The sequence below is a fragment of the Bufo bufo genome, chromosome 2 (genome assembly GCF_905171765.1).
Source record: "Bufo bufo chromosome 2, aBufBuf1.1, whole genome shotgun sequence".
NCBI lineage: Eukaryota > Metazoa > Chordata > Amphibia > Anura > Bufonidae > Bufo > Bufo bufo.
In genome coordinates this window covers 282,266,107-282,290,663 of record NC_053390.1, presented here as the reverse complement: position 1 = coordinate 282,290,663, position 24,557 = coordinate 282,266,107, and the positions used below count along the sequence as shown (strand labels likewise).

At 43.0% G+C, this 24,557-nt stretch overlaps 1 protein-coding gene across 3 annotated transcripts in view; it reads right to left on the bottom strand.

The window, feature by feature from the left end:
• SSH1 (slingshot protein phosphatase 1) overlaps positions 1-24,557 on the bottom strand; it is a 55,848-nt gene that overhangs the window by 7,488 nt on the left and 23,803 nt on the right. Inside the window, exons 3-13 of one of the 3 annotated variants that reach the window (XM_040416607.1) lie at positions 19,037-19,140; positions 16,285-16,349; positions 13,890-14,011; positions 12,794-12,862; positions 11,831-11,896; positions 9,871-10,065; positions 8,894-8,987; positions 8,687-8,815; positions 7,748-7,794; positions 2,302-2,448; positions 777-977 (exon numbers count right to left, since the gene is read on the bottom strand). In XM_040416607.1, coding sequence (XP_040272541.1) covers positions 777-977; positions 2,302-2,448; positions 7,748-7,794; positions 8,687-8,815; positions 8,894-8,987; positions 9,871-10,065; positions 11,831-11,896; positions 12,794-12,862; positions 13,890-14,011; positions 16,285-16,349; positions 19,037-19,140 — 1,239 coding nt within the window. Of the gene's footprint in view, positions 1-776; positions 978-2,301; positions 2,449-7,747; positions 7,795-8,686; positions 8,816-8,893; positions 8,988-9,870; positions 10,066-11,830; positions 11,897-12,040; positions 12,063-12,793; positions 12,863-13,889; positions 14,012-16,284; positions 16,350-19,018; positions 19,143-24,557 lie in introns of those variants that run through there. The other 2 variants (XM_040416608.1, XM_040416610.1) reach the window with 2 other exon arrangements.

The following is a 24,557-nucleotide window of genomic DNA, read 5'->3' as shown; positions in this document are numbered from 1 at the left end:
CAACAGATATACGCTACTTTTTCCTCTTTTCTGCCACTCATGCCCGGTCTAAACAAGGGGGCGTGGTGTGGGTGGGGAGTGTCTAACCAGATTACACCTGTAATCATTTACTTAACGATCAGAGACATAACTGCATGCTGACTTTTGCAGCAATCTGATATTTCTATCTGGACATGTTATTTTGTCAATGAGTGTATTAGGCTACTTTCAAATCTGCATTTTCCTTTCCGGTATTGAGAGCCGTCAGTGGATCTCAAAACCGGAGGAATAGCTACAGTTTTGTCCCCATTCATTGTTAATGGGAACAAAACTGAACTGAACGGAATGCACCAGAATGCATTCGTTCTGTTTGGTTGCATTCCCAGGCCGGACACAAAAGCGCTGCAAGCAGCGTTTTTGTGTGCATCATGGGTTACTGATCAAGACGGATCCGGCATGCAACACAATATAAGTCAATGGTGTCGGATCCATTTTTAGGATACGAAAGAAAACGTTATGGCTATTTTAGAGACAATACAACCAGAACGGATGCAGTCGGTTGTATTATCATAACGGAAGCGTTTTTGTCGATCCCTGCTGTTAAAGCAAAACGCAGATGTGAAAGTAGCCTTAGGGAATGACAATATAATGCAATGCCATAATATATGACCTTGTATAGCTCGGGGTCTTCTGAGAGTTCAAACATTCTAAGCAATATTCAGATTACATATACCTTACATAAAGGTTCACTGTATAACTGCATTAATACAAACTTTGATACACAAAGTTAAATTTACCTGGCATCAAGGATTCCTTCATACTCTGAGAGTTGACGCATGAAACCAGCATTTGGTCTTGCTACATTTCGCTTCTGTTTTACATAATTATACGCTTTCTCCATGGACCAGCCATACTCTTTCATTGCATAAGCTATTACTGTAGAAGCTGAGCGACTGACTCCCATTTTGCAGTGCACCAGACACTTGGAGTGATTTTTTCTGTTGGCACAGTAACAAAATGAAAATATGCAATGCTAACGTGATGTTATGTACTGCTATGGTTACAGCTCAGACTTTTATGTAACTGGCGTCTCCAGTTTTAACTCCTTCTGGATGAGCCAGGTATATCATTGTATCCCACAACTTTCCATTTCTAACTGATAAATGTAGCAATCAGAAATAAACTCCTGGTTCTGAAAGGCTATGTACACCTTCAGGGGCAATTTTATTTTACGATTGCATTTTACTCATTTTGGGCTAAAAATAATTTCTTCAATTGATAATCTAATAACCCTCATCTTTAAAGGGGTTCTGCAGTTTTTTTAAACTGATGAGATCTATCCTCTGGATAGATCATCAGCATCTGATCGCGGGGGTCCGACACCCGGGACCCCCGCCGATCAGCTGTTTGAGAAGCCAGCGGCGCTGGCAGTAACGCCGCGGCCTTCTCACTGTTTACCGCAGGCCCAGTGACGTCACGGTTAGTATCACTGGCCTGGGCGGGGCTAAGCTCCATTCAAGTGAACAGAGCTTAGCCCCGCCCAGGCCATTGATACTAGTCGTGACGTGACTGGGCCTGTGGTAAACAGCGAGAAGGCCGTGGCGCTACTGCCTTCTCAAACAGCCGATCGGCAGGGGTCCCGGGTGTCGGACCCCCGCCTATCAGATGCTGATGATCTATCCAGAGGATAGATCATCAGTTTAAAAAAACTGCAGAACCCCTTTAAATTACTAAAAGGTCAAACACTTAAAGCCACATTTTTATCAGTAAGATGAGAATTGAGCTATGATGAGAGTTTAAGAGGTCAGATATCAGAAGCCGTCAGCTGAGCTGCCTGATGGAACAGAGTGTAAATTCAGAGCCTGCTACTAGAGAAACTCAAGGTTGCACAGAGACAAAAGTTCAACATTTCTAATAGACCAAATGAAAAAAATGTAGGTGTAGGGAAAGCAGCAGCCTGAACCCATAACGTCCAGCTAGCACTGCAGTCGCCTCACAGCATACTGTATAGAGACTGTGTTTGGTTCTGCACCACAGGTCTATTCACTTGAATGGGACTGAGCTGCACCTAAACCAGGTGACTGATAAATGTGATGTCACTGGCCTACAATGAGGCCTCAGCACTCTGAGCGCTGTGGTCTCTTTAAACAGCTTTTCAGGGGGTGCCAGGAATAGGATATTGATGAACTATCCTGAAGATAGGCCATCAGTATCAAAATCCCAGACAACCCCTTTTATCTATTGTAATCAATACATATAAACAGTATATAATGATCAAAAATGGTGTCTGACACCACTACACAAGTGTAAACTGATACTAACTTTGCTTTGTTAATAAAGTTATAGGCATCATTCCAGTGTGACAATAAGTCAGTGGACTCTTCATCATATACTCTGATATTGTGATAGGCAAAGAGGCCTGGAAAAAAGTTGTCTATTTCCCTGGTGACATTCAGTATGTAGCCAACTCTGGGATGACAAAAAAAACAACACCACCACATTATTATTATTATTATTATTACTACGCCTCAGTAAATTTAATGAAATACAAGATACAGTAACTCTTTGCCCTACTGATGTATGAGCTAGGCAAAAATGCAAACACAAATCTTCATTACATATGCAAACAGAGCTGATGTACAAATCATTTTCTGGTAATTATTGCATTACATGTAAATTATTATTGATTTTAAGGGATATGGTAAAAGATAGGTCTTCATTCATTAAGCTTTAGGGCTTGTGATGACGTGCCATCTTTGGGGTAGAATTATATCCCCGTTTAGTTTTCCATTCTTCTGATCCATCAGAAGAACCAAAAACAAATAAAAACAGATACTTTATTTTGAGCATCCGTTATGCTAACTTTGCATCTGCTTTAGCCATTTCTGTCTGAGATTCATTATTTTAGATGGAAGAGAAAGTCCTCCATGAAGGACTTTCATCCATCTAAACTAATGGATCTCAGATGGAAAAGGCTAAAACCGATGATCTGCTTTTTGGTTCTTTTGTTGTTCTGACGGATCAGAACAACGGAAAAAGGAAACTGTAATGTGAATCTACCATTAATGCGTCATCTCATTTTAAATGATTGACATGGGGACAGAGAAAAACAGGTAGCACTGAATGTTACTCAGTTCTGAAGCCCATTTAAAGGGAATCTATTACTAGAACACATCTTCATGGGGACCGGTGCTACAGTAGAATATATATCCAGCCTTTAGTCCATTTTCATGTGAGAATTGTCTTTAGTAGTCAGTGGTATAGCGAGACTCGGCTCTACGGTCAGAAAAATGAATACTGTAGCCAGCTGTCTTGAATATGCAAAGTCCACCTCCCAGTTTCCCCTAAGATTTGCCTCTTAGGCCTCATGACGGAATTACAGGTCCCACAGGCGCAACAACATTTAATTCAAACGTTACTGGGTGCAGCTTGGATTTTGGTGGCTGGTCAATGGAAACAGAGGGAGCCCCCACATTGGTTAAATAGAGGGGATCAGTTGTACCCTTTTGAGCAGCTGGCCCACTGGCAACTCCATTCCCCAAACAAATTCAAGGCCTTATGGAGCCCCTGGCTGAAATACAGAGGCCTTGACCCAGATGTTCAAAACACAGTATAACAGACGTACTCAGGTATACGCCACACCTCTCGCGCTAATCTCCACAATCTATTATCGCTGACAGGACTAACCCCACCCACCCTGTTCGCGAGTCCTCTTAGTTGACATATCTTGTTAAAAGGACAATAGTCTGTTCTTCTGTACGTGTTCTGTATTTAATATGATATGAGGGGAAGCTCCTCTCTTAACCCCTTAAGGACTCAGCCCTATTTCACCTTAAGGACTTGGCCATTTTTTGCAAATCTGACCAGTGTCACTTTAAGTGCTGATAACTTTAAAACGCTTTGACTTATCCAGGCCGTTCTGAGATTGTTTTTTCGTCACATATTGTACTTCATGACACTGCTAAAATTGGGTCAAAAAAGTAAATTTTTTTGCATAAAAAAATACCATATTTACCAAAAATTTTGAAAAATTTGCAAAATTTCAAAGTTTCAGTTTCTCTACTTCTGTAATACATAGTAATACCCCCAAAAATTTTGATGACTTTACATTCCCCATATGTCTACTTCATGTTTGTAGCATTTTGGGATTGATATTTTATTTTTTGGGGATGTTATAAGGCTTAGAAGTTTAGAAGCAAATCTTGAAATTTTTCAGAAATTTACAAAAAACAAATTTTTAGGGACCACTACAGGTCTGAAGTCACTTTGCGAGGCATACATAATAGAAACCGCCCAAAAATGACCCCATTCTATAAACTACACCCCTCAAGGTATTCAAAACTGATTTTACAAGCTTCGTTAACCCTTTAGGTATTGCACAAGAGTTATTGGCAAATGGGGATGAAATTTGAGAATTTCATTTTTTTGCCTAATTTTCCATTTTAACCCATTTTTTCCACTAACAAAGCAAGGGTTAACAGCTAAACAAGACTGTATCTTTATTGCCCTGACTCTGCCGTTTACAGAAACACCCCATATGTGGCCGTAAACTACTGTACGGGCACACAGTAGGGCGTAGAGGGAAAGGTGCGCCGTTTGGTTTTTGGAGGGCTGATTTTGCTGGACTGTTTTTTTGACACCATGTCCCATTTGAAGCCCCCTGATGCACCCCTAGAGTAGAAACTCCATAAAAGTGATCCCATCTAAGAAACTACACCCCTCAAGGTATTCAAAACTGATTTTACAAACTTTGTTAACCCTTTAGGTGTTGCACAAGAGTTATTGGCAAATGGGGATGAAATTTGAGAATTTCATTTTTTTGCCTAATTTTCCATTTTAACCCATTTTTTCCACTAACAAAGCAAGGGTTAACAGCCAAACAAGACTGTATCTTTATTGCCCTGACTCTGCCGTTTACAGAAACACCCCATATGTGGCCGTAAACTACTGTACGGCCACACAGCGGGGCGTAGAGTGAAAGGTGCGCCGTTTGGTTTTTGGAAGCCAGATTTTGCTGGACTGTTTTTTTGACACCATGTCCCATTTGAAGCCCCCCCTGATGCACCCCTAGAGTAGAAACTCCATAAAAGTGACCCCATCTAAGAAACTACACCCCTCAAGGTATTCAAAACTGATTTTACAAACTTTGTTAACCCTTTAGGTGTTGCACAAGATTTAATGGAAAATAGAGATACAATTTCAAAATTTCACTTTTTTGGCAGATTTTCCATTTTAATATTTTTTTTCCAGTAACAAAGCAAGGGTTAACAGCCAAACAAAACTCATTATTTATGGCCCTGATTCTGTAGTTTACAGAAACACCTAATATGTGTTCGTAAACCGCTGTACGGGCACACGGCAGGGCGCAGAAGGAAAGGAATGCCATACGGTTTTTGGAAGGCAGGTTTTGCTGGACTGGTTTTTTTGACACCATGTCCCATTTGAAGCCCCCCTGATGCACCCCTAGAGTGGAAACTCCAAAAAAGTGACCCCATTTTAGAAAGTACGGAATAAGGTGGCAGCTTTGTTGGTACTAGTTTAGGGTACATATGATTTTTGGTTGCTCTATATTACACTTTTTGTGCGGCAAGGTAACAAGAAATAGCTTTTTTGGCACTTTTTTTTTTTTTTTGTTATTTACAACATTCATCTGACAGGTTAGATCATGTGGTAATTTTATAGAGCAGGTTGTCACGGACGCGGTGATAACTAATATGTATACAATTTTTTTTATTTATATAAGTTTTATACAATAACTTCCTTTTTAAAACCAAAAAAAGTTTTAGTGTCTCCATAGTCTAAGAGCCATAGTTTTTTCAGTTTTTGGGCGATTATCTTGAGTAGGGTCTCATTTTTTGCGGGATGAGATGACGGTTTAATTGGCACTATTTTGGGGTGCATATGACTTTTTGATCGCTTGTTATTACACTTTTTGTGACGTAAGATGACAAAAAATGGCTTTTTTTACACCGTTTTTATTTTTTATTTTTTACGGTGGTCACCTGAGGGGTTAGATCATGTGATATTCTTATAGAGCCGGTTGATACGGACGCGGCGATACCTAATATGTATACTTTATTTTTATTTATGTAAGTTTTACACAATGATTTCATTTTTGAAACAAAAAAAATCATGTTTTAGTGTTTCTTTAGTCTGAGAGCCATAGTTTTTTCAGTTTTTGGGCGATTATCTTGGGTAGGGTATGATTTTTGCGGGATGAGATGACGGTTTGATTGGTACTATTTTGGCGTACATATGACTTTTTTGATCACTTTTATTACCTTTTTTGGGAAGTAAGGTGGGCAAAATTTTAATTTTCTCATAGTTTTTATTTTTTTATTTTTATGGCGTTCACCGTGCGGGGAAAGTAACATGACCGTTTTATAGATCAGGTCGTTACGGACGCGGCGATACCTAATATGTGTAGTGTATTTAATTTTTTTAATTTTTATTCAGTGATGAATGTTTTTTTTTTATCTTAACTTTTTTCACTTTTTTTCACTTTTTTTTTGACCCAGACCCACTTGGTTCTGGAAGATCCAGTGGGTCTGATGTCTGTATAATACAGTACAGAACAATATATATTGTTCTGTACTGTATTTTACTTACACTGAACAGATCTGTGCTTTTAGCACAGATCTGTTCAGCACCATGGACAGCAGGACGCCTGAGCAGGCGTCCTGTTGCCATGGGAACCCTCCCCGTCTGCTCAGAACTTCGCAGACGGGGAAGGGTAAGCACGGGGCTGAGGGGGGCTCTCTGGGGGCTCTCTCCCTCTCCATCGGGGGGCTGCAAAGGCACAGCAGCCCCCCGATGGAGAGGGAGGGAGCTCCCTGACCGACGACAGTTAACTTTTTCCATACAGCGGTCCGTACGGACCGCGGTATGGAAAGGGTTAAACGGCTGACATCTGCACAGATGTCAGCCGTTTATACCAGGGTGCCAGCAATGTGCTGGCACCCTGGTATAACCACTAGAAGCCAACGATCGTTCATGGGGAGGCGGGCGGGGGATCGCGATCCCGCCTGCCGCACCGCCCGCCTCCCGCAACGCCCCCACCGCATGCGACACCCCCCCCCCCCCCACCACCCGCCGGCATAAAATCGTGCAGGGGTGCAGGGGGGGGTGAAAAATATAGATTATAGGCACTCAAAAGTTTCTGATCCCCGCGGTCAGGGACCGCGGGCATCAGAAACTGCAAAAAGCGCAGCAAACCGCAGGTCTGAATTGACCTGCGGTTTGCTGCGATCGCCGACACGGGGGGGTCACATGACCCCCCCTGGCGTTGTCACAGGATGCCGGCTGAAGGATTTCAGCCGAAATCCCGTTCCGTTTAACCCCTCGGGCGCCGGAATACTGATTTCAAGTTAGGACGTACCGGTACGCCCTGAGTCCTTAAGGACTCGGGAAATAGGGCGTACCGATACGCCCTGCGTCCTTAAGGGGTTAATGATATGTCAATGAAAAGTCATGTTAACCAACTTCTATACTTGTACCTATGCTTTGTCTTATAAAATAGAAATTTGTTATAACAGAAAAAGAAAAATGAATACAGAAATTTGTACTAATAGGAAATAAGCTTTAAACATGACACAGGTTCTATGTGAATACTGAAAAAAATAAAATAAAAGTTTCTATAAGGATTTGCCAGCTGTCTCTCTGAAATCCACCAAGAAAGAACAGGACTCTTAGCAGCATAACATGTACACTAATGTTTGGCTGCAAGAGAAAAGTTAGCAGCAAAACTAATGAATTAGCTTGTACTCACCCCACGTTATTCAACTCTTCCAAGTTTGATGCATTCCACTCAGAGCCCTTAAAGACACAGCACATTGAATCAAATCAATGCAAGTCCCTGTCCATCTCTGTAAGCAAGTGACATCGTGCGTCAAACGTTTCTGTGCATGAGTCTGATCATTGTGGGAGGGGGCCCTGGGGGGCATATTCCAAAGATGAAGAAATGATGGCATATTCTAGTAAGATACCAACTCCACTTCTGGTAAGAACACCTCTTTAAGAAGGTATCCGCTGCTGACAACCCCTTGTACATAACATGTTTAGCCACTTGAAGGGTCTGCTGCTCAAGAGCAAAGGAGAAATAGAAAAATATCCAGTGAGGTATCTAGGCCAGTGCAGACCAGTAACCTGATCACACTTTAATGACAACTGCCTTGTCACCCTTCTAGTCCGTAGACAGTGGATTAACAAAAATGTAAAAAGAAACCATTGGGATAGATTCAGCATTCTCTTTACGTCACTTTTAGGACAGTAATAAGTCACACATTTTGGTACAGTGCATTAGCTGTGCTAAAACTTGTGCTATAATTTGCAACTTTTTAAAAAGTGGCACAAAAAAAAAAATCTGCGTAGCTCAGAGGAATAGACGTGGCCTCCCACAGTCTGATAGATTCACTCAAATTTACAACAAAAAGTGGCATAAATTATTGTTCAAATCTACACCAGCTCACAGCCGGCATAGATTTGATTCTCTGGAGCATGGTCTGCCTGAAGATGCTCCAATTTCATTAAGAGGCCTCTTAATAAATTTGGCACGTCTCGCTCCAACAGATTTTTCACTAAGAGTGGCATATGAAATGCTAGTCTTACTGAACCTACCCCCACTGACTTAAAAAAACAAGTACTGTAAGTGACCCATAATTAACCAAATCTTACTATGAAATTTATTTCTTCTATTTTTGCTACATACCAGGTAAAGATAGTCAAAGATAAGAGAGGCTTTATCCATCTGGCCCAGAATTAGCAACATTTCATTGTCTATGTATTCCTTGTATTCCTTTAAATTGCAGCTTAACTTCTTCTCCAGCTCATTCCGAATCTAAATGAGAAACGCAAGCTTCAGAAGATCGTTCATATGACACCCATGGAAGTAGGTAATGCTTTCAAACAATGTCACCTCTTTGCAGGTCACATTCTCCAAGTCTTGGCTCATCATGATGCCCCTCAGTGTTGTTTTAATGACCCATTCAGTGTTTTCACCTTCATTAGGTCTGCAACATAATAACCTAAGTCAGAAGAGCAGGCAAAGACAACTACAAATGGATCTTCATTCACCTATCTCAGCCATAAACCCCACTTTAATTTAAAGGGACTGGCCACCTGTTGGGGGTTATACTGGCAAACCCCCAATCCTGGCCAGACCTGCAAAGGAAAGCATAATTACCTGCTCCCTGCTGCTGGGTCCCGACTTCTTTGCTTAGGTTCCCCGATGTAAACATCCTTTTGAAGCGGATGATCTGCCCCTCCTTGTGTCATGTCAGTTAGTCAAGTGAAGAGGGGCAGGGCACCACTGTGGCCAGTCATTGGATGCGTCATCGTCAAAGCGGATCTTAACAGTGGGGGACCCGAGCGAGGCAGCCAAGGCCGATGAGCAAAGGTGTCAGGGCCCAGCGGCGGGGAGCAGGTAAGTATGTCGCATCTCTCTGCATATCTGGCCGGTGGTGGTAGTGGGAGGTCTGCCACAACAAAAACAAAAAGGTGGCCAACCCCTTTAAGCCAGCCATGTATTTTCAACACCTATTCCTACCAAACTCCCATACACATGCATGATTAGCTTGACCGAGCATACATATGTTTTCAGTAGGGAGAGGGGAACAAATTGCTGCCACCACTGGAGGTGGCTTATCTCCGTTGAGAATAAAGCATCCTTTCTTCCTCCAATATAGGCCAAATGAACGGGTATTTCATACACATTAAATGGTCGGCCGCCCCACCCAAAATTGGCAGCTTCAGTCGATCCAAGTCTGTGCATGGCCACTTTTACAATGATGGAAGAAAGAGAAATTCTACAAATATAAGATGAAACTAATGTTCACTATAGAGCCGTATTAAAACTAAAGCCATTTCCCAATTTATTTTAAACAACACACTCACTTCTCCATGAAGAGGATGGGGGAATCTGGCCGTGTGGACTCCAGGTCCTGCATGGTGTTCCACTCATTGATGCAGCTTTGCTCAGAGCTAATGCAGCTCTCATAGTATGAGGCCCACACAAGTGCAAGTCCTCCAGGAAAGTAATTGTACCGCCGGGCAACCTCGCAGGCCTTGTGGAGCATCTGAAGTGCTGACCTGTTACATGCAAGTCATGTAAAGATACACATTCCAAAAGCAACAGCAGGAAGCAGCCATTAAATGCAGATAGTAGCACAACATATGTCAGCATTATTTGGTATTCCACGATGCGCCTTCCTGCTGCCTTCATCACATTCTCCCTTATCACAGGCAAATGTGATTTTTTTTTAGCTTAGAACATTATGTCGACAACAAGCAATTATCACGGTAATAACAGCCTCTCTCATGTCTGCTAGAGTTCTACTCAATCTACTGGTTCTTATGTGGAAACTGCATTACGGAAACAGAACACTTCGTGGCAATTCAGAAACCTCAGATTGCTCTGTAGACGTTCCATTAAACTGGATGGTATAATGTTTTCATGCAGTGTTAATTCTTCAAGTTTACATGTCTGTAAGAAAGGTAGCTGGCCATTCTGTTAAAGGGGTTATCCCATCTTAGACAATGGGGGCATATCGCTAGGATATGCCTCCATTTGTCTCATAGGTGCGGATCCCACCTCTGGGACCCACACCTACAAGGAGAACGGAGTCGGGAGAGTTGTGACTGGAGGACCCCGGGTTTTCCGGGGTTCGTCCACCACCAGGCGCAGCTCCCCGCCTCTCCCATTGAAGTGAATGGAAGCGCACCGCGCATGCGCGGCCACCGCTCCCATTCATTTCTATAGGGCCGACGGAAATAGCAGAGCCAGCGGTCGGCTATTTTCGGCGGCTGCATAGAAATGAATAGAGGGCAGCTGTACATGCGCGGTGCGCCCTCCTCAACTTTCTCCGCTCTGTTCTCTTTGTAGGTGCCCCCATTGTCCGATAGGTGCGGGTCCCACCTCTGGGACCCGCACCTACAAGGAGAACAGAGCGGAGAAAGTTGAGGATGGCACATCGCGCATAAGCAGCCGCAGTCCATTTATTTCTATAGAGCCGCCGAAAATAGCCGAGCGCTGGCTCTGCTATTTCTGTCGGCCCCATAGAAATGAATGAGAGCGGTGGCCGCGCATGCGCAGTGCTTTCCTATTCACTTCAATGAGAGAGGCGGGGAACTGCGCCTGGTGGTGGACGAACCCCGGGAAACCCGGGGTCCTTCAGCCACAACTCTCCCCGGCTCCGTTCTCCTTGTAGGTGTGGGTCCCAGAGGTGGGACACGCACCTATCAGACAATGGGGGCATATCCTAGCGATATGCCCCTATTGTCTAAGATGTGAATACCTCTTTAAGGCTTTGTTCACCTCTGCATAGTAGATTCCATCGTGCAGAGCTATTTTTCCATCAAAACTACACTTTGATGACCAATAGGGTCTATTGGGGGCCACTTTACAACACAGCTGTTAAGGCAATATTGGTTCCCATTGGAAGAAGAAAATTCCTAAGACCATCCCCAGATCCCCCGTCGGTATGAATCTTGCAGTGTTCTCCACTTCCTGGCCCAGTCTAGACACGCAGGAAATGGCAGGAAGTGCCCACTCAGCCAATCAGTGGCTTAGCAGGTCACCACTGTGGTCAATGATTGGCTCAGCACATCCTTCTCTCTCCCCCCAACAAACATCTCCCAACAGATAAAAGTAGTAAGCCCCCCTCACAACTCACAACAGCATATCTGTAAAACAAAAGAAGCAAACTCTACCACTCCAGCAGTAAATAATGCAGTGTATAATCGGATATTCATTCAGTCCCATACTCAAACACTGCAGTGGCAATACCAAGCCCTACATAAAAAATAAAAAAAAAAGAATGGAAATCATATTATTGCCCTTACAATAACCACTTACCACATGGCCTGGACTGACACTGGTTTGAACACATGAGTTCTTCCAGCAGTGTTAACACTAAACCCCCTAAAAGCAAAAAAATATAAAAAAAATTGATGAAGGTTATAACACATTTAGTGCTTCCACATTTGGTCAGATAGCAACATAATAAGTCTAGGAACATCTAGATAATAGAAGCGGATATGATGCAAGTTGCAAAGGTGTACCCACTTTTGAACAGTTCATCTCAACTCCCTGTGGGGTGTTCACTATCTAAACAGGAGAGAAAGTCTCAATCATTGAGTGGTCTAATTTCCAATCCATGCAGGTTTAATACCACACATAATTTGGTACGTAGGGGGGCTTTCCAGGTTCCTGATACTGATGACCTATCCTTGGGGTAGGTCATTTATATACCACCAGTGAGGGTTAGAAATACCGCATCCCCATCCATCAGCTGTTCCCTGCAGCATTCAGCACTGGAACAGGAAAAACAGCTCCGTTCAAAGCGTAGTGGCCGTGTTGGGTTACTGCAACTTATCCACCATTCACTTCAATAGGAGCTGAGCTGCAGTAACCCGGCACGGCCACTACATTTGAATGGAGCTGTCCATTCAAGAGCTAGTTCTGGTGCCAGAGGCTGCAAGGAAGAGCTGATCAGTGGGGGTGCCAGGAGTCAGACGCTGACAGGATATTAATAATCCTGAGGATAGATTATCAACATCAGGAGCCTGGAAAACCCCTTTAATAACTAGGGACTTTTTTTTTAAATTCACTGCATATGCTGGACAGTGTTTTATTTTCAGTATTTTTTGCATTTATTAAGGGACAGCTAAGATTTTTTATTTTTTTGGATAACTGGACTTGGTGACCATGTGACTTTTCTAAAATGAATGCTCGGCAAGTTTCACAGAAAAATCATATACAAAGATATTTTTCATCTCCAACAGATAAAATACAATTACTGTGTGTGCAGTCACTCACCCATCCCCATCCAAACGTATGGTGGTGTCGCTCCACAAGTGCAGAACCATACCAATAGTGCAACTTTTACTATTAGAAAGGAGAGAGAGGACCAACGCCAGTGATCATGAGATTACATTTTGGATCATGTTTAAACTCCAGTCTTCAAATTTAAAGTAAAAGGTTTACCTTGAACCCTAGCCTGTAGATTAAGAAATTGTTTAGTCTAGAAGTCTAATTGATGACAATTACAAACTGAAGCAATCTGGATAATAAGGAGGGCACGCAGTGAGAAATCGAACTCCTGGCTGGCAGTGCCTGGTCTCCTTGGCCCCATTTACAGTACATGGGAGAGAGAAAATGGGCAGGTGTGATGTACCTGCTGTGGCCATTCTCACAGCATGTAGACCCAGATATTCTCTACACCTTTTCTTAAAGAGGACCTTTCACCTGTATAAACTATGTTAACTGAGTATGCTGCCATGTAGAGCGGCGCCCGGGGATCTCACTGCACTTACTATTATCCCCGGGCGCCGCTCCGTTCTCCCGTTATAGGCTCCGGTACCTTTGCTTTTTAAGTTATAGTAGGCGGGTCTTCCCTTGTCCTGTGGGCGTCTCCTTCTCCTGGGCTGCAGTGCTGGCCAATCACAGCGCACAGCTCACAGCCTGGGAGAAAAAACCTCCCAGGCTGTGAGCTGTGCGCTGCGATTGGCCAGCGCTGCAGCCTAGGAGAAGGAGACGCCCACAGGACAAGGGAAGACACCGCCTACTATAACTTAAGAAGCAAAGGTACCGGAGCCTATAACGGTAGAACGGAGCGGCGCCCGGGGATAATAGTAAGTGTAGTGAGATCCCCGGGGGCCGCTCTATATGGCAGCATAGTCAGTTCACATAGTTTATACAGGTGAAAGGTCCTCTTTAAGTTAGACCCTGTTGTAAAAATCTAACTTTTATGGGGGAAATCATTCATTTTTAGGTTTATTATCCACCTAAATCATAGACATTTACTATGTACTTGGAACTTTGCATTTAGAGAAGCAAGCAAAAACATCTGCTAAATGACTAAATCATGATAATGTCATGTCTGCGGCACTGTGCCAAAATATTTTAAATGTACCTTTCTTTATTGGTGAAATCTACCCCAAGTAGAATATTCTCTTCTGTGTCCTGACGTCCATTACTGTAGACCACCACCATGTAACGTACACGGTCTGACCAGCTGCTCTCTAGTCGGACAGCCTGAGAGAACAGCACATACAAACCACTAATAAATACATATAACATCATGAATTAAATACTGTCACCATGTGTTCCTTCACTGAGAGGGTGCAGCTCTCGGATGAAAGATGCTCCAGAATTAAGATCTTGCTGGTGAGAGAGGCTCTTGCTTTTAGCAGTAATACTCACTTTGAGCTATTTTATACAATTTCATTGCACCTTTTTCAAATGCTGGTAGCCATCAGTACAGTAAGATTATAATAAGCGCAACAACATTATATAAACTATCACATTCCATGTGCCCGAGCGAAAGCTGATACCCGCTACCATCTAAGGAGCGGCCTGCCGGATCCAGCATTGTCAGACGCTGCAAGAATGCTGTCCGGCACCTTTAAAGGGAACCTATCACCTGGATTTTGTGTATAGAGCCGAGGACATGGGTTGCTAGATGGACGCTAGCACATCCGCAATACCCAGTCCCGCTCTGTGTGCTTTTATTGTGTATAAAAACCGATTTGATACATATGCAAATTAACCTGAGATGAGTCCTGTACGTGAGATGAGTCAGGGACAGGACTCATCTCAGGTTAATTTGCATATGCATAAAATAGGTTTTTTTACACAATAAAAGCACACAGAGCTATGGGGACTGGGTATTGCGGATGTGCTAGCGGACATCTAGCAACCCATGTCCTCAGCTCTATACCCAAAATCCAGGTGACAGGTTCCCTTTAACTATAATGGGGTCTGGTTGTGATCCTGGCCCAATCCGGAAAATATGCAGAGAATCGGCTGGACAAATACTGCTACACACAGCAGTTTTTGTCCGGCCGATTCCTGGCATTCTATGCTAGAACAGCCTGCCGGCAGTGTGAAACAGGCCTGAGAAGATACAATGTCCTACATATCATTGACAGCCTTCATCCTCCATATAGATCTATAGTATTAAATCTCCTAGAGTTACAACTTGTGACTGTCCGTTTATATAAAATAACGACAAGAAAATGTAGAATAAAGAGGAGATGTCACCAGGATCAACTCTTAAACCGGTTAGACTGCCTAGTAGGGATGAACCTGCTGATTAAAATAATGCCTTTAATCGACCAAATCTGTTAGTCTTAATCAATAAGCTAATTAGGCCTTCAGAGCCCCAAGGGGCAGACTCTAGCCCCTTGGTGCACCACAACCACACCCCCTTCCTTGACCGACAGGGACAGGCATCACCATTGTGTTCTCACTTGGCCCTGTAATCCCATGGACTATATTATCGGCGCATATGTAGTAACTCTCTCAGGCTTCCCCACTAAAGAGATTCTCACTGCATTTGCGCTGATTATAAAATGAACAGTGCACAAGCAAGATTATAGGGTCAGACATGAGCACACCGGCCAGGTACCACCTCGGTGCAGTGAAGATATAATCAGCATATTGATAAAAAATTAGATGTATATGGAACGGATAAACATATTTGGGCGATTAAAGGGGTTTTCTCAACTCAGACAATGGGGGCATATCGCTAGGCTATGCCCCCATTGTTTTATAGGTGCTGGTCTCATGCTGGGACCCGCACCTATATCGAGAACGGAGCCCCGACAGTGAAGGAGAGCGCACAGCTCATGCGCAGCCACCCTCCATTCATTTCTATGGGGCCGCCGAAAATAGCCGAGCGCTGGCTCGGCTATTGCCGTCTGCCCCATAGAAATGAATGGGAGCATGGGCTCCTATTCACTTCTATGGGAGAGGCGGGGATTAGCGCTTTGCTGTGGATGGACCCCGGGAAATCTGGGGTCCTCCAGGCACAGTGCTCTCCATTCCGTTCTCGATATAGGTGTGGGACCCGCACCTATCAGATAATGGGGGCATATTCTAGCGATATGCCCCCATTGTCTAAGATGGGAATAGCCCTTTAAGGTATGATTTTTAACAAGCAGGATCATGCAAATCAGGCAGTACGACTGGTTTAATAGGGTTAATCTGGCTGCCAGGTCCTCTAAACATAGCACTGCCAGGTGCCTAGATTTTTAACAAATAACAGATAATGTGTGGTGTTCAAAATCATTCAATGACAACTTGTAGCATTCTAGGAGATGGTTACTCTGTCATTTTTGTGTACTAAAACACTTAATCAGGGGTTGGTGCTCTGCTTTTTGCAGTCTCCAAAATGTGGACCCATCCACATGCTGCCCAATAATGCTGTTATTAAGGTAACAACAGCAGGTACTCCGAGGGATCACCATAGTCTACAAGCAAGCCTACACCCAACTCCTTCTATAAGAAACAAAAGACAGATTTACCAGTTTAATACGATCTTCAGAGCGAAGAAGATTGATCATAAGCTGAAGGTGCTGAGGCAGATCACCTAGAAAGAAAATGTCATCAATATATATTTCTCAAGCTTGAGAAAGGCTTCATGTTGGAGCCGAAACGTCGCGTCACCACTGGGTGAATAAACAGTTTTCTTTTTTCACTATACCGGAGTGCTGCTCTCTTTTTTATTTTTATTATCCTGGGACGCTTTTCCTATTGGAGCTTGCACCCAATCTTCAAATCTAAAGGTTGGTGCTGCCATTCATTGCATTTTGTGTAATATATATATATATATATATATATATATATATATATATTTGGATATGGACCCAGTCATGGTGATAAAACTACGGTATACGGGTCAAAGCACATGCTGAACATCCAACTTAAAAAAGGGTGCACGCCCAAAGTCTCCCAGCACTCCCGTTCCAGCACTTCCAGGGCCCCCTTCCAGTCTCTATTTCCCGATGCCTCTCAACACAGTCACTGAGGCAGGTCAGCGCTGTGATTGGCCGAACAGTCATTTCCCAGTGTATGGAGAGGGACCAGGAAGTAGAGACCAGCAAGGACCCAGTGGTAGAGGATCTGTGAGGTGAGGATTTCTTTTGTTCCTTTATGCTATTCTGACCCTGTTTAAGGATTATGTTTTTACCCCCTTTAAAAATACCACAAATTCATAGGGTTTTCTTTTCCTGACAACAGAAAAACATTCTCCGGAAGAAGTCTAGGGGAATATTATTCACCTATAAACAGGATAGGGGACAAGTATTAAGAACCAGAGCGATAATGAGAACAGGGACCCCCCCACACTCTGCAGAGCCCCTTGAAATAGATGGAGTGGCCAGTCGAGCATGCACCCTACCACTCAATTCATCTCTACGAGACAGCCAGAGATAGTACAGCGTTCAACCGTTTCCAGCAGATCTCAAACATGAATGGAGCAGCAGAGCGCATGCTTCACCTTCCACTCTGTTAATTTCTTGCGGCCCTGTGGGTACAGAGTTTCGCTAGTGTGATTGGTGGGGGTTATAATGGTTAGGGGGTAACTTAACATTAATGGAACGACCTTTAAAGCAGTCTAATTTCTTAAGAGGTGATACAACTATGAGATTGTGTCACAGGCTGTCTCACAGTTTACTTTAAGTTTTCTTGCGTTCTCAGAAGATGGAAAGAACTAGAACTAGGGCACATAACTTAAGGCACATGTAGGCTGCAGAGTTCAGCACGTGCTTCAACCTGTATAGTTTTATCACCATGACTGGGTCCATATCCAATAATTTATCATAAATCAGAGCCAAATATTAATGAACATTAAGGCGCCTTTATACAGGCCGATTATCAGGAATGCTAAAAATGATTTTAAAAAAAGCTCATTCCCTATAACTGCCCAATCACCATATGAAAGAGCAGGCAATTATCAGAAGCCAGTGGTTTATTCTTGATAAGTCTCTGGTCAGTTGGCTAATCTGAAGAGGCCTTTAAGGTGGCCATTCACAACAGCAAATCTGGCCAAATCTGCCGATTTTGGCCAAGTAGCTTACATGATCTGGATTTCAACACGTCCAATCATTTGATTTCCCCTTTCCCCATTGCAAACACATACACCCTTGGCTGTATGGTACAGCCTGGAGATATAGCTCTTGGCTGTATGGTACAGCCTGGAGATATAGCTCTTGGCTGTATGGTACAGCCTGGAGATATAGCTCTTGGCTGTATGGTACAGCCTGGAGATATAGCTCTTGGCTGTATGGTACAGCCTGGAGATATAGCTCTTGGCTGTATGGTACAGCCTGGAGATATAGCTCTTGGCTGTATGGTACAGCCTGGAGATATAGCTCTTGGCTGTATGGTACAGCCTGGAGATATAGCTCTTGGCTGTATGGTACAGCCTGGAGATATAGCTCTTGGCTGTATGGTACAGCCTGGAGATATAGCTCTTGGCTGTATGGTACAGCCTGGAGATATAGCTCTTGGCTGTATGGTACAGCCTGGAGATATAGCTCTTGGCTGTATGGTACAGCCTGGAGATATAGCTCTTGGCTGTATGGTACAGCCTGGAGATATAGCTCTTGGCTGTATGGTACAGCCTGGAGATATAGCTCTTAGCTGTATGGTACAGCCTGGAGATATAGCTCTTAGCTGTATGGTACAGCCTGGAGATATAGCTCTTAGCTGTATGGTACAGCCTGGAGATATAGCTCTTAGCTGTATGGTACAGCCTGGAGATATAGCTCTTAGCTGTATGGTACAGCCTGGAGATATAGCTCTTAGCTGTATGGTACAGTCTGGAGATATAGCTCTTGGTCGAATAAGCATTAGGCCAACAGCTAATAAAGGTTTATGGCCACCTTTAGTCTGAGCTATGTAGTCACATGGAGAGATACTCTTGGATGGTAAAATTACTCTGAATATTATTTGCCATAATGAAGGTTCCCATTCAAAAGAATGATGGTTATTCGGCTAAAAAAAACACACCCCGCATTTAAATACGTGCTAAGTACAGGGGACATAAAATTTTTGCTGCTCTTGAACTCCAATGCCATTGCAGTTCAGACCGTACTGACATCTTCTCATAAGGCCAGCTGGCAGTAGTTGGGATGTTGAGGGTTAGGTCCTTGAACATCTGTCACACTGACAAGCATGCATGTGATCTCCCCCAAGGGATCCAAGGAACATCATTAGTAGCAATTACTATCCAGCACCCCCTAGAAAGCTGCTGACCTTACGGCCACCCCGTACCAGCATTCTTGTGCAAGTGAAGCAGACTCCTTTGTCCTTGGAAGCTATTTCCTTGCTGCAGGAAGATGGCAGCTCCTTTCACCATGAAAAAACTGTCACTCAAGCTGAAAATAAACATATACCGTGTAAGATTTACAATGCATGTATACAGATCGAATGACAATTGCAAATTTTATTATGTTTGTCAAAAAATTCACAAGATGACTTATGGCACCGGTCTGCATTTATTCTGGCAAAAAAGCAATCAAGTAATTATCCTCTATGGGTGCAGCCTGGCCCCAGGGTCCTCATGTATAGAACCGCTAGTTGCTGTGCCGCACCTGTACTTAATATAATATGCCATAATTTCAAGTAGCCAGTACCACGGACGGGCACCCCAATAATCAAATACAATGTTATTAAATGAAAACAGGTAAAGATACATTAAATGAAAACCGATAAAAGATGCAGGAGAGAAAAGGAATGTATGTTACACGAGGTTTACACTTTCCAAGCTCTGGCATGATGCATTATATATATTACAATGACAGAACAAGAGCGACTCAATTTAAATTAAATTAAAATTCTTATAATCTAGCATCCAAAAGGTTTCTAATTACGAAATTGTATCCCAAGAACGTACAATCAAAGTAAAGAAATTATTTTAAAGGCTAAGGACATCTTCATGACAATTTTTTATGATTGCATTTTACTCATTTTGGGCTAAAAATAATTCTTTCAATTGGTCTTCATAAAAAAAAATTCTGAGGTTTTTGTGATACATGTGGTTTAAAATCAGTCTATTTGCAGACTGCGTTCCTTCAGTTGACAGCTCATGGGAAGCTTTATCTCTGATCTCCTGACCTCATAAACACTCATTATAAACTGATAAAAATATGGCTTAAATGAGTGTTTAACCACCTCCGGAACGCCTAACGCAGGATCGCGTTCCGGAGGTGGCAGCCCTGCGCACAGTCACGCATATATGCGTCATCTCGCGAGACGTGAGATTTCCTGTGAACGCGCGCACACAGGCGCGCGTGCTCACAGGAACGGAAGGTAAGAGAGTGGATCTCCAGCCTGCCAGCGGCGATCGTTCGCTGGCAGGCTGGAGATGTGATTTTTTTAACCCCTAACAGGTATATTAGGCGCTGTTTTGATAACAGCGTCTAATATACCTGCTACCTGGTCCTCTGGTGGTCCCCTTTGTTTGGATCGACCACCAGAGGACACAGGTAGCTCAGTAATATGTTGCACCAAGCACCACTACACTACACCCCCCCCTGTCACTTATTAACCCCTTGATCACCCCTGATCACCCCCCTGTCATTGATCACCCCCCTGTAAAGCTCCATTCAGATGTCCGCATGATTTTTACGGATCCACTGATAGATGGATCGGATCCGCAAAACGCATACGGACGTCTGAATGGAGCCTTACAGGGGCGTGATCAATGACTGTGGTGATCACCCCATATAGACTCCCTGATCACCCCCCTGTCATTGATTACCCCTCTGTCATTGATCACCCCCCTGTAAAGCTCCATTCAGATGTCCGCATGATTTTTACGGATCCACTGATAGATGGATCGGATCCGCAAAACACATACAGGCGTCTCCCTGGAGCCTTCCGGGGGGGTGATCACCCCATATAGACTCCCTGATCACCCCCCTGTCATTGATCACCCCCCCTGTCAGGCTGCATTCAGATGTCCGTATGATTTTTACGGATCTACGGATACATGGATCGGATCCGCAAAACACATACGGACATCTGAATGGAGCCTTATAGGGGGGTGATCAATGACAGGGGGGTGATCACCCCATATAGACTCCCTGATCACCCCCCCTGTCATTGATCACCCCCCTGTCATTGATCACCCCTCTGTAAGGCTCCATTCAGACATTTTTTTGGCCCAAGTTAGCGGAAATTATTATTTTTTTTCTTACAAAGTCTCATATTCCACTAACTTGTGTCAAAAAATTAAATCTCACATGAACTCACCATACCCCTCACGGAATCCAAATGCGTAAAATTTTTTAGACATTTATATTCCAGACTTCTTCTCACGCTTTAGGGCCCCTAGAATGCCAGGGCAGTATAAATACCCCACATGTGACCCCATTTCGGAAAGAAGACACCCCCAGGTATTCCGTGAGGGGCATATTGAGTCCATGAAAGATTGAAATTTTTGTCCCAAGTTAGCGGAAAGGAAGACTTTGTGAAAAAAATAAAAATAAAATCAATTTCCGCTAACTTGTGCCAAAAAAAATAAATTTTCTATGAACTCGCCATGCCCCTCATTGAATACCTTGGGGTGTCTTCTTTCCAAAATGGGGTCACATGTGGGGTATTTATACTGCCCTGGCATTTTAGGGGCCCCAAAGCGTGAGAAGAAGTCTGGGATCCAAATGTCTAAAAATGCCCTCATAAAAGGAATGTGGGCCCCTTTGCCCACCTAGGCTGCAAAAAAGTGCCACACATGTGGTATCGCCGTATTCAGGAGAAGTTGGGGAATGTGTTTTGGGGTGTCATAAATATCTTGGTCAAATGCCAACTTTGTATAAAAAAATGGGAAAAGTTGTCTTTTGCCAAGATATTTCTCTCACCCAGCATGGGTATATGTAAAATTACACCCCAAAACACATTCCCCAACTTCTCCTGAATATGGAGATACCACATGTGTGACACTTTTTTGTAGCCTAGGTGGGCAAAGGGGCCCATATTCCAAAGAGCACCTTTCGGATTTCACTGGTCATTTTTTACAGATTTTGATTTCAAACTCCTTACCACACATTTGGGCCCCTAGAATGCCAGGGCAGTATAACTACCCCACAAGTGACCCCATTTTGGAAAGAAGACACCCCAAGGTATTCGCTGATGGGCATAGTGAGTTCATGGAAGTTTTTATTTTTTGTCACAAGTTAGTGGAATATGAGACTTTGTAAGAAAAAAAAAAAAAAAATCATCATTTTCTGCTAACTTGTAACAAAAAATTAAAAGTTCTATGAACTCACTATACCCATCAGCGAATACCTTAGGGTGTCTACTTTCCGAAATGGGGTCATTTGTGGGGTGTTTGTACTGTCTGGCCATTGTAGAACCTCAGGAAACATGACAGGTGCTCAGAAAGTCAGAGCTGCTTCAAAAAGCGGAAATTCACATTTTTGTACCATAGTTTGTAAACGCTATAACTTTTACCCAAACCATTTTTTTTTTTTTACCCAAACATTTTTTTTTTATCAAAGACATGTAGAACAATAAATTTAGAGCAAAATTTATATATGGATCTCGTTTTTTTTTGCAAAATTTTACAACTGAAAGTGAAAAATGTCATTTTTTTGCAAAAAAATCATTAAATTTAGATTAATAACAAAAAAAGTAAAAATGTCAGCAGCAATGAAATACCACCAAATGAAAGCTCTATTAGTGAGAAGAAAAGGAGGTAAAATTCATTTGGGTGGTAAGTTGCATGACCGAGCAATAAACGGTGAAAGTAGTGTAGGTCAGAAGTGTAAAAAGTGGCCTGGTCTTTCAGGGTGTTTAAGCACTGGGGGCTGAGGTGGTTAAGGAACTCAGGAGGGACAGACTGATTCTTAGCCACATGTATCACAAAAACTGCCGAACATTTTTTAATAAAAAACAATTAAAAAAATGATTTTTAGCCTAAAGTGAGCAAAATGCAAACATAAAAAAATTGCCCCAAAGGTGTCCATAGCCTTTCAGAGTATGTTTCAACCTAGACTATATAAAAATTTGCGTACAATCCAAAATAAAAGACCAACAGTACTTTTCAAAGTTTCCAGTTACACAAGCTCACGGATACAACCACCTACATGGGATCCAACTTAGCTTCTGGTAATTGAGCATCACCCATTTGAACAAGGCACAGACACATGCAGCAGTGCAGCAACCAAGGAGAGGTTCTTCTAAGACTCCTTCCAAGTGCGATGAAAGGAAGACATTCTCTGAAGGTCTCTTGTGGCCCTCTAGCCACACTGTGTTATCGCCAGGCAGCCAGCAGCATCAGTAAGTACCTTCTATTCTATTACGATCTTCCAATGTGAATATATTTCCTTTCTTATCTTCTTGGATGTACATAGAGCTTTACAAAGGCAAGATGACTTCATGTTTCTGTAACTCATTCAAATGCAGCGATATTAGGTCACTTGTGGGTTGGTAGGATCTATCAGTAACTTATGAGCCATTCAAATAGCAGGAAGATTATTCTGCATATCACTCTTTTCTTATTAAAGTTACATACAAAGGGCCGTATATTTGAGTCTGCATCCATTCCGCAATTTTGTGGAATGGATGCGGGCCCATTCATTTCAGCGGGGTCGCAAAAGATGCGAACATCACACTTTGTGCTGCCCGAATTCGTACTTCCGTTCCGTGGCCATGGAAAAAAGATAGAACCTGTATTATTGTTGTCCACAATACGCATTTCTATAAAAAGGGCTGGCACACAGCCAGTATCCATGTTTTGCGGATCCGCAATTTGCAGACCACAAAAAAATGGATACGCCCATCTGAATGAGGCCTTACAATAATTCCTGACTGTTAAGATTTTTATAGATTATTTTTTGGCAATGTAAAGTCCTACACAGCCTTACAAAAAATCAAGAAAACCTTAGTTCTTAGTGGTAGACACTCAATTATTCCACAATGAACAAATGCTACTGTAAAGCAAACCCTTTAGGCCCACACTACTGGAAACGGGATCCAAGGCTGTCTGTATAAATTTCGCTGAAGTAGTTCTCAGATAAAAGCCCAGTCAGAGTTCATCTTTTAGGGCAGGTCAGACCATATAAGGGAGAGTTCACATCACCATTATTTTTTCGTTCTTCTGCAACAATGGCCAGGTTTTAACATGTAAAACACAATACTAATAGGACTGCATCTAGACCTTGTTGCAAAATTTTTTCAAGACATTTAGTTTTAGAAAAATCCATTGCACCTAGCTTGCCAAAGGGGCATGACTTAGTGGAAAGGTGGATGCCTAAATGTAACAGCGGCATGGTCTAAGATATGACATTATGTACCAAACGTTTGACACAAAACTGTTGCAGAGTAAGTCAACCAAAAGATGGCATAAAGTTAGACAAACGTGTCTATGGAAGCATTAATGCTGGATCCGGATACGAGTTTTCCGGCAAAACGCATCCGGCATTGCGGTCTGCACATGCTCAGACCGCAAAAAATGTGAAAAAAATAAATGCCGGTCCTTTTTTCGGGATGACACCGGAGACACTGATCCGGCATTTCAATGCATTTGTCATACAGATCAGGATCCTGATCCGTCTGACAAATGCCATCAGTTTGCATACGTTTTGGCAGATCCAGCAGGCAGTTCCGGCGATGGAACTGCCTGCCGGAATCCTCTGACACAAGTGTGAAGGTACCCTAAGACAGCTTCCTAGCTGTTGTACATTAAGACCTTTTTCTACGCCTAAAACAGGCGTCGAAAATGGTAAATGAGATAGGTCTGCCGGCCTTTCCCCACCACGCCCACAATTTTAGACCTGGAGTGAGTGCTGGG